A 10,927-nucleotide genomic window follows, 5' to 3' on the forward strand; every position below is an offset into this window, starting at 1 on the left:
ATAAAGTTTGGAGACTTTCAAAGGATTTAGTTGTGGAGTTGACTATCCCCGCCCCGTCCACACAGCCCCTCCCCAAACCCCAGCGACATCCCACTGTCTGCGCACACTAACTTTCCTCTCCATCTCATCACTTCGCCTACTCGACAGACTCGACGCACCATCTCACGCTCCGGGAATGGGATCTTTACTGGGTTCAAAGAAAAACTTCCAGTTCTTCCGAGTTTACGCTCTGCAGAAGCTACTTTTCAAGCTGCAGGGATAGTTGTTACTGCAGGTGCAGGGTGGCAGCAACAAAGCAACGCTGGCCAATGATCTCCAAGACGCACCAGAAGTTCTCTGATTGTCACGGAGTGCCAGACGCTAGGAAGCAGTGCAGCAACATAAAGTGGTATCTTCTCAGATTGATTACTTAGATATCCTCACAGTTTTATAGCAAACTTGTTTGAACCGAGGCGTGCGTAAAAGTAGGCTATAGTGTGCGTAAAGCTGGAGCTATTGCGCGCAGTTCAAAGTTAGTTCCAGTGGGGTAAAAGACCAAGCATTTGTTTGATATTAAATCTTTGAGAAGCGTTAATACCTCGACAGCCATGGCAAAATGGTTCAGAGATTTCCCCATCAACCTGAAGAATGGAAACGAAAGGGTCCGCTCGGCATCCGAGTCTGGTCCACAAACTCGGTCCAAACCTTCGCGAGATAGCTTGAAGGGAAGCCAGCGTAAGGATGGAGGAGTGGGGGGTTTATTAGCAGGGAGAAATAGGAAGAACTCTGCTATTGAACTTGGTCGCTCTGGTGGGACAGTCTGGGATAGTCTCACAAATGGAAAAGGTCGCAAGAACTCCAAGATCGAAACCGGGCCATCAGATGAGAACCGCCAGGTCAGGACCTCCAGTCTGGCGCAAGCGTACATCAGCAGAATGATCAAGGTGGACAAACAAGACAAGACCCCGAAACTCAACGGGATAAGTGAACAGAAGCTGCCTGAGAACGAGAAGGGAAGGTCTGACATAAAGACAGCGGTGAGTAACCTCTGGAGAGTCCATCATGTAGCCCATCACTTTTAATCTTCATATTTCATTTCATCTGCTTTTTATTTAGAAGCAAACCAAGACAGACAGAGACAGCTATACCAGATTAAAACTTAATATACTGTACAGTGCAAAAAACTAATTTCATTGTTTCTTGAGATCAGTGCTCTCCTTTGTGTTTTCCCTCCCCACCTCTTAGTTCATAACCCTGTATTCAATTTCCATCACTCTCAAAAGAACACAATGCAGTTTCACTACATTGTGTCACATCAAACAGGCAAACAATGCACTGACCTCTTTGCACAAGTATTTCCGCTTGTCCCTCCATTTCTTGTCACTCAGTCATGGACACCACACACACACACCCACACATGCATTGTAGTGGGTCAGATCCCTCTCCCCCCGCCTGCTCTGTTGTCTCCAGGTAAATGTAACATCATAGGCAGTAGACCAGCGTTGTGCCCTCTGACTGTCTGTCTTTTCCATCTCACACACAGCTGATCATCCTGGAAGACTACGCAGATCCTTTTGATGCAGAGAAAACCAAGGAGCAGAGAGAGGCTGAGAGAGCTGGGGTGAATGATGGGTACATGGAGCCCTATGATGCCCAGGTCATCATCACAGGTGAGGTCAAGGTTGATCATCTGCTTCAGCAAGTACAAGCTGGAACTAGTGTGTTTTCTCAGAAACTGCCATCGGAGACAAAATATATCCAAAGCAAATCTGAACTGCACATTCTACTGATTATGCCACATAAGGAAATAATTGTCAGACTGGAATTTGTCTGCTGCCATAATTTATTTACCCCTTGACACACTTTGCATATGACCTTTGATAAATAAATTACACGCAAGCCAGGGACACTTTACACATCTTAGCTCAGTTTCTGTGCACTCACACCAGCTCACATTCCTGTTAAAGGGCTGTTTAAAAAGGGACATTGAGCCAAGTCAGACCCTCAGTCTCTCTCTGACTTCCCTCCCTGCTGGCGGTTGCTATAGGAACAGTGTTGTGCAGGGACAATGGGTGCAGCTTCCTCTTCCAACTTCCTGTCTCCTGCCTCTGTTTCCTTTGCCCCATTCTCTTGATAGGAAGTTGGCCCCAATGCCCCCCCTCACACACACATACACATAATACTTTATGGTTTTTTACGTGTGAAAAAGAATTGAAAGACCCCTTCAACCCTTCCCGAAAATCTACAGCACTCCCCCCTCCTCACCCACTGCCCCTAGCCCAATCACTTCCCAGCAGCCAGGAAGTCGCCTGGTCATCCAGCCAATCAGCAGTTGTGTTGACCTTTTCTTCCTGTACCTCCATTGTTTGGTCACACAATAGCGCACATATACAGGCTACCTGTTGGACAGCAAAGAAACACAACAAGTCAAGTTCCTAAAAATGCAGTAAGTTCTCGTAACAAACACAATGACCAGAGGGAAACACTGTAGGTACAGTAAATGCAGATGTCCAGGGCACCATGCTGTATTCATTTACTGTCGAAATCTTGTGCTGATTAGTTTGATGTGATTGATAAACTTAAAAGGCCAAACCATAAAGTCAATTAAATGTGGGTTTAAAAGTGTACTTTATCTTTACTTAATTTTGCATGAGTCTCAGTGAAGACATTCTCCTTTTTCTGTTTCCAGCTGTGGTGATTAGGACACACTGAATATCACACATCCCTTTGGATATGTGACAGACTCATTATGCAAATTTATACTGAGAAGCTTGCAAGAAGTGAGGTGAATTTAGGTGAATGTTAATAAAGTTAGTTAAATTTTAACATCAACATTTTACATGTAAAAAAAAAATTATATATACTCTATATATAGTGACTTTGTGCTGAAATCATAAAAAACAAATCCTAACAAGAGAAGGTGACACCATTGTGAGTCCTTTGGGAGATGCAAAGTTTTCTGTGTTGTTGTAAACTGTAAGTGAAAATCCAATATTATTAACAAATCTCATGACCACTCTGCTGCAGAGGTTCGCAGACGGGGCTCCAAGGACCTCCTGAAAGTGTGTGTTCTGTTGGACCGAGGCCACAGAGAGGGGAAGGGAGAAGAGGGCAAGCCCACGCCTCCCAATATCTACGACACGCCGTATGAGGGAGGACTGGAAGGTGATAGCGAGGGGGTGTGGATCCCTGTCACCCGGCCAGAGTCTGACGTTCGTCCTGCCACCGAGTACGAGTTGCCCTGGGAGTGGAGAAAAGAGGACATTGTGAGAGCACTGTCAGGTAGCGAAAGGGAGAAAGGGATGATGGGAAGGGTGGAAAGGGTGGGGGTGTAGGGAGTGGAGGAAGGATGCCATGAGTTTTATTTGTACAGTAATGCCACAACAATTTTATGTTTGCTTTAGAGAGGAAACTAAACAATCCTGCTGAATCAATTTCCAGACGTGTGTTTACTTTGGTAGATCTGGTACCTTTGATAGAGTTTTATTATGAAAGGTTGATATTGTCTCTCCTACTTCCTCCAGCTCAGTTTGAGGCACTGGATTGTTCTCCCGCCAAAGAGAACGCTTCAACCTCCACCCGCCAGCAGCAGCAGCAGCAGCAGCAGCAACAACAGCAGCAGCAGCAGCAGCAGCAACAACAGCAACAACAACACACCCTCAGACAGAAGAACTGGAACCATAAGACACTTGTCTCCTCTTCTTCAACCTCATCCTCTTCTCCCTCCTTTCCCTCCTCTCCCATTCTCAAACTTTCCCCTCTCACACCTCCATCTCCCTCTTTCCCCACCCTCAAACTCTCGCCCCTCTCACCCTCCTCCAGCCCTAGCAAACTCTCCCCTCCGTCCCCTACCTCCCCTTGTGCCCCATTGGATGGGGACGTAGCCAAAGTGGACCCAAGTCTGCCGCTGGAGAAGCAGAGGTAAGGAGGGAGAGGCGACGTACTTGTGTAGAGGGAGGAGGTGTGAAATGTTGCATATGTGATGTGTAACATGACAAACCATGCATAGGATTCATTACATCATGCTGACATCATTGAAGAGCAAATAGCTGCAAATTGAATAGACCTCACTGACTCTTCACCTACAAATCTCTGCATGCACTTGCCCCTCAGTAGCTTTTTAACCAACCTCCTTCATGTGCACCATCCCTCATGGAACCTGCGGTCTGCTGACATGGGTCTCCTCAACATCCCCCGCACAAGTAGGCGCACCTACAGTACAACAGGGCCTATAATGTGGCAGCTCGCTCCCACTGACTCTGCGCCAAGCACAGACGCTAGACCGTTTTAAATCTATGTTGAAAAGGCACTTGTTCTTGCAGGCTTTTGTCTGTTAATTTGGTTGTCTGTTGTCTGTTGCTGTTTCCTGTTGTGTTATTGTAAGGCATCCTTGGGTATCTTGAAAGGCGCTATATAAATTATTAATATTATTTAGAAAATAATATGATAATAAAGGAGAAAATACAGAATGGTTCAAGTTAGAATAGCCATTTTAAATATTAACATATTACTGACTCGTTTGCATTAATCTTGATGTTAAAAACAAGTGATTTTGTAGAGTTATTCAAATGAGGAGTGACATGACACAAGTCCTAGTGAAAAACACAAGGTGGATTTGCACAGGTACAGTAACAGGATCCTGTGCTCCAGCTCCCTCCCACAGTGTGAACGCATTCAGGTTAGGTGAACTGGAAACTTCAAAGTAAATATGACAAAGACTACAGAGTGTTTTCTCTTCTGTTTACCTGTTCATCTGTGAGCTGCTGCTCACCCACTGCTGCAAGCAGCAGGGATGAGTGTTAGCGCCCACCACCACCTTGAACAGGATTAATGGATTGAGGGAATTAAACAAATGAGATGGGGGTCGAGACATTTGGTCGCCTTTATCTCACGTCTGCGTATTATTTGTGCTTATCAACATTAACCGCACATTTCTCAGACACTCTGCAAACTTCAGTGCTATTTTTATTCCGCTGTCCGCCTCTCTGCGTTGCCCTGCTTGCGTTTGTTATCATAGTAGAAAAAGCCCAACGTTTATTTACCTTCTGTTTGTAAGGAGTGCTCAGAGATCAGCACCCTCCTCCGTTTTGGCTACAAATCAGTTTCCCTGTGTAAAAAGTTGTAAAGCAATCAGGCAGAATTACCTCAATATCTCATCTGGTGACTCACAGTGTCAAACACAGCGCAGACGCTGCCAGCCCTCTTGGCCGAAATCTCATATATATTTTACACTTGGCACTTAAGACATTTTTAAGTGAAATTGGGTCTTTATTACTGCGAGCACAAGCCAGCAGCAACCCTAAAGGTGCTGAATAGAAGTGCTGAAGGGAGGCGTACCCTTGAGGTGAGGCTTGATTGAATAGACAAAGTCAGACTCATTCTCACTGTAAACCACCTTTTCCTCATCTTGTGGCCTTTCCTCTTTAGCTGGACCGTGCAGGGCACATGCTCAGAGCATGTACGCATTTGTTCCTCTCATGTTGAAGCTGAATGCCAGACAGTGTGTTTTTGCCTCTGAGCATCGAGGCCACATACAACCTGTTTATATCTGGCTCTCGCCTGTAGCCACTGTCAGCACCGCCGTGGCGTAATTGGCCGTCCCTTGACACTCCACACGGCCGTGCACACTTTGTACGACCACTTCATCTCATTTTCCTCTCAAGTTCACCTTTGACACTGTTAACTCATTCGCTCCACAACATATAAGTCTATCCATCTGATTTATGAACACTGTAAATCTTTGCCGGCCTGTTTCTTTCCTTCTGTCAGTCTCTCTCTCTCTTTTTCCCTCTCTCCTGCCATCATCACCTATCATTAACTTGACATCTGACTTATGTCCATATGTCACTGTGCTATATGTCAATGATCTGCAGTCTCTCATTGCCTCCCACCTCCATCTCCCCCTTCCCTCCCTTCCCTCCTCTCTCCAAGCTGGTACCATGGCAGTGTGAGTCGGCAGCAGGCTGAGGCTCAGCTGCAGCGCTGCAGGGAAGCCAGCTTCCTGGTGAGAGACAGCGAATCAGGAACCAGCAAGTACTCCATCGCTCTGAAGTGAGTGTGGCGATGTGTGTGTGTATTTCATGTGTTTGTTGAGCACAGTACCGTACATAAAAAGCAACATGTATATGTATTTATCTATGCTGCTTTTTTGCCACTTCTCAATGTCACTTTTTCTACAGCTGAGCTACAATATTGACAGTGTGAAACATTTTGCTCGGAAATCAAAATGTTTCAAGATTCTTCCTTCTTTATTTCTGAATGTCACATGCCTTTTTGTATGTCTAGGTGTTGGTGCTCACTCACATTTTGTATTGTATTCCACACCGATTAAGTACGATTTTTGCTATTTTGAAGGCATTACTTTAAGGAGATTAAGGAGATACAGTAGCCGCCGTTGTAGCAGCAACTGCAGCTAATGCATGAGAATGTGTGTCATTTGCAGAGTCGACACTAGCAGGTTCTCAGGATAAAGGCTGAAATCCTGTGTGCCATTTACATGTGTGTATATGCGTGTGTGTCTTGAGTATGTGTGTGTGTCTTCGCACGCGCCTGAGAGCACATTTGTTGTACACTGCTCATTCATTTGAGAGTCCACATCATTAACCCCATTTACACATCCACTGAACCCAGTAAATGCACAGCCTCATTTGGGGAGAGATAGATAAGAGAGAACACTTTTTATTTTTTTCTATTTTTATTTTTTTTTAAACTCTGGCATGTATATTATGTTTCCATTCTCCAGCATCCTGTGCAGTTCAGTTCTGTCGTTACTGACAGTTTTTTTTTTCTGTCTGTCTTGTCTTTCTCTCTGTCCTCTGCCTTGTTCTTTTAGGACCAGTCAAAGTTGTGTGCACATCATTGTGGCCCAGACTAAGAGCAGTAAGGGCTTGGGCTATACTCTGGATCAGAGTAGCTGTGTCTTCTCCAGTATCCCTGAGCTGGTCCACCACTACTGCACACACAGACTGCCTTTCACTGGAGCCGAGCACATGACCCTGCAGCATGCTGTGCCCCGGCCGCACTGAACATGCGTAAAGGACGGACAAACAGGACACACAAGCACACATGCGCAGACACAAGCAGAAACATGTATGACACATTTATGAACCAATGCACACAGACATATGCATAAACATGTGAATATGTGTGTATACATAGATAGATACACAGAGATGCTGCTTTGGACTGCCCTGTGTACCACCTGAGTAGGCTGTTTGTACCTCTACCAAGCGCTACCTAGTGGTCAAAATCAGACACTACAGTAAACACTGATCCTATTGTAACAGTGTTGACTGATTCGAGGCTAAAATTTAGAAAAACTACCACACAACCCACACCGAATGTTTTTATGATCACAGACACACACACACACACAGTTTTGTCCTTTGACTCCAAAGACCCACTCTCCCCCATGCAAACCTCATTGATCTGTGTAATACCTGCAACGATGCACATAAACCACTGCACTTACTATAGCCAATATCATATTTGAAGTAAGTGGAGAGGCCTATAATCTCCTCCCCTTACACAGAGGTGCTGACATCATCAATTAGCACCCTTCCATCCTGTTAGGTCTTGGTCTGTAGAATCAATACACCTGATTGGAGTATATTCGTTCATCCATCTGACACGTCAATCAACCTATTGATCTCTCCTGAAAATCAGGCTGATTTTCCAACGACTGTGTCTGTCAAGAGAAAGAGCTTTATTGATTAGATGATTAGAAGTAGTGTAGAGGGAGGGGTCTTATAACATTACAGTATCCAGCTAGCCAAATTGTTTAAGTGTGTGTTAGAGTGCAAATAAATACGTGAATATCTGGCCCATTTACGTGCCTTCACTGTAATCTAAATATGGAATTTTATTAAAAAAAAGGTATCTTATTGTGAATGAAGCTAAAAATGTACCTACTGTATGCATAAATGATGAGTGTATGAAGTGACTGTTTGATATTGTCAGTTTTTTTTTTTTTTACATCAACCACCCAATGATGTGGGCTGTATATTATTGTTGTAAAACATTTATTCAGAAAATAAAGCTAAATTCATACTAACTAAAGTCAAACCGTGTTATTAATAGACGTGCCTGCAGCAAAGCAAAGCAAGGTTCAAGGAAAAGCCGCTGAAACACAGATGAGGAAAAACCAGAGTGAATCTCTGTGTTTTCTCTTGTAGCAGTAAAATCATTGACCTGAGTGTGAAATCAATTTCAGTTACACATGCACACGTGCATGCGCTCGCACATTTACAGTGAAGATATCCTGACAAACCTGAGCACATATGCAAAATGCATACACAAATAGTGTACACACAAATAGCATTTCTTCACACAACCCAAAAGTATAAATCCTCGCTGACACACACACACACACACACACACACACACACACACACACACACACACACACACACACACACACACACACACACACACACACACACACACACACAAGGCATCTCGCAAAATACAGAGAGGCTTTATCCTCACAATGATGCATGGAAGCGTGTGTTTGTGGTAAGATATGTCTTACCAGTAAACACCAGTGTATTGGGTTGCATGAGTATTACTGAGAGGGAGAGGATGTGTGTGTGTACGTGTGTGCGTGTACGTGTGTGTGTGTGTGTGTGTGTGTGCGTGCGTGCACGTGTGTGTGTGTGTGTGTGTGTGTGTGTGCAAGCGTGAATGTGCCCGTGAGTGCATCCATGTGTGCATTTATGTGTGTGTGCGTGTGCATGTGTGTGTGTGTTTGAGAGAGAGAGAGAGAAAGGGAGTCGGAATTTTTCTGTTCAGGGATTACCAGGTTGCCATGGTGATTAGTTAGAGTGAGGTAGGGCCATCTCTACGGGGAATGAGAGGAGGGAGGAGAGACAGACTGCAATATAAAAAGAGCTATGAATAACTGTGGCCATAGTAGCAATGTGCTCTCCCACAAAATAACCTGCTTGGTTTGTGAATGGAGAGCAGCAACATGTAACGCCGAGCAAACGCAATCAGTTCCTCGTCGTACTGTCACTTCACAGTCCAGCCCGGTTTCTTCTGGCACTAAATTGGTCGTATGACTCGCGCCACGGGGTCAAAGTATGCGGTCAACACCAGTGAAAATATGTCTTTCTGAGAGACACTTCAGCAAAGCAGACGTTTACTTTTGCATGGGTTTGAATCCAGATTTTGCGGCCGAGGAGCCGTATCTAATCTTGGCCTTCAGAGTGTCACAAATGGCAATATTACACAACAACAGACACCACTAACTATCACCCTCCCTCCATCCGTGTGATCTGTGATGGTTTGTCCTCTATGTTCTCTTAATTAAATCACAAAGTAGGTCAAAATAAACAACAAGCCTGGGGTTTTAGACACATAATTCTCGATTCTGTCTGTTTTTTAGGAAGGTTACAGTCAGTATTACAATCTGTTTGTCTGAGTGGTGGTGGTTTTACAAATCAAAGCTGTCCTGTGAAACACATGCATCTTGGAGTTTGGTGATTTAGTTAATTCTGTTTTATTTTTTAGACAAACCAAAATATTACATTTTCCTTCATGTAAGCTTACTTCCTATGAACTAACCATTAAAACCCACTCGAGTGTCTGAAAACTACATCATTACAGAGCTCATGAAAAGTTGACATTTGGGGAGGGGGGGGTCACAGGACAGCAATGATATGCATAATTTCTCTCACCTAAATTCTGGATGGAGTGAGCTTATAAAGTGTAAATTCTCACATCTTAAAGAATAGAAACACTAGCATAATAACACAAATTAAAATGCTGCTTTTAACAGGTCACATGAATTGTATTGAAAACTTAGTATTAGTTATGCAGCAGGATGACAGCATCTTGTTTGTGTTATATTGTTAAACATGTTTATAGTATAACTAATGCATTAATGAGAGCAGAATTTTTCTTTAGCAGCTAGTCAAGGTGATTTAACTACTTTGCTTGTTTTTCAATTGGTAAATCTACTTCAGAACATCATATTTTAGAAGATGATCTTGTTTTTGTATAAAAAGTCTTTATAAGCAACTACAGATGTTAAATAAGTGTAGTGTAGTGGAGAATACAGGAGTCTGTCTTGTCTGAGAAAAGTAAAAAGCAGCATAAAATTGAAATGTTCAAAGTGTGAGTGACTTAGAAATGTTGAAATCAACTTTGTTTCCAAAAGACTTTGTCTTAGTTGTTCGCTATAAACCAGCGATTCATGGATCAGATTTGTATGTTGTTAATCAAAGTGTTGCCCAGATTTGACAGAGCCACAGGAAGTAATTGCAGCCACCAAAAGACAGAATGACAGCGAGAGAGGAAGGGACAGAGGAAAGAAGAGGGAGAGAGAGAGCGTGGAGGGGGGGTTGTTAGGGGAAGACAAGCACTCGTGGGGGTCCCAGCTTTTAAATAATTCAGAGAGAGACTCACAGCACTCAGTGCAGAGGAGGAGCACTGTCAGGTCAGCTCATTCACTGCAGAGGAGAGGTAGAGAGGACTGTACAGAGAGAGGCAGAGTGTAAAGATAGCATGAGAGAGGAGGACATTACTGTGAAAGAGTTTGCCTGCATGTGCATGTACTGTATAGGCTATGTACATTCAAGTGTGTGTATGTGTCTGTGTAAGCGTGTCTGCGTGTGTGTATGTATATTCTCCTTTGTGTGTGTCAGTGATGAAAATAGACAAAATGAAGGAGAAACAGGTCATTTCCTCTTGGAGCTTTCTGGTTTCTCTTAGTCACCACGGCAACCGTCTCCTCCCTCCATCCTGCACTCCTGTTTACTTTGTTTACTCTTCCCCCCTCCCTCCCTCCCTGCCTCCCACGCTCTTTTGACTCCCCTTCTCTCCCTCCCTCCTGCTGTGGGAGCCCTCTGCCCCTCTTTATTTGCTTCACTCCCTCTGCACCTCAGCATCCAAAACTGTTGGTTCAAACCTCTCCTCATCACGACCGGCTCTGTAAGCGTGTTACAAA

General features: G+C 44.1%; 1 protein-coding gene across 1 annotated transcript; it reads left to right on the top strand.

Moving 5' to 3' along the window:
• The first annotated feature begins 140 nt into the window (after nucleotides 1-140).
• Nucleotides 141-7,946, top strand: she (Src homology 2 domain containing E). The gene is made up of 6 exons (XM_083990196.1): nucleotides 141-1,016; nucleotides 1,523-1,649; nucleotides 3,007-3,261; nucleotides 3,504-3,900; nucleotides 5,911-6,030; nucleotides 6,812-7,946. The coding sequence occupies exons 1-6, from the start codon at nucleotides 588-590 to the stop codon at nucleotides 7,002-7,004; spliced, it is 1,521 nt and encodes a 506-aa protein (XP_083846322.1). The 5' UTR covers nucleotides 141-587; the 3' UTR covers nucleotides 7,005-7,946.
• Nucleotides 7,947-10,927: the final 2,981 nt, after the last annotated feature.

The sequence above is a fragment of the Trachurus trachurus genome, assembly GCF_905171665.1.
Source record: "Trachurus trachurus genome assembly, chromosome: 16".
Taxonomy (NCBI): Eukaryota; Metazoa; Chordata; class Actinopteri; order Carangiformes; family Carangidae; genus Trachurus; species Trachurus trachurus.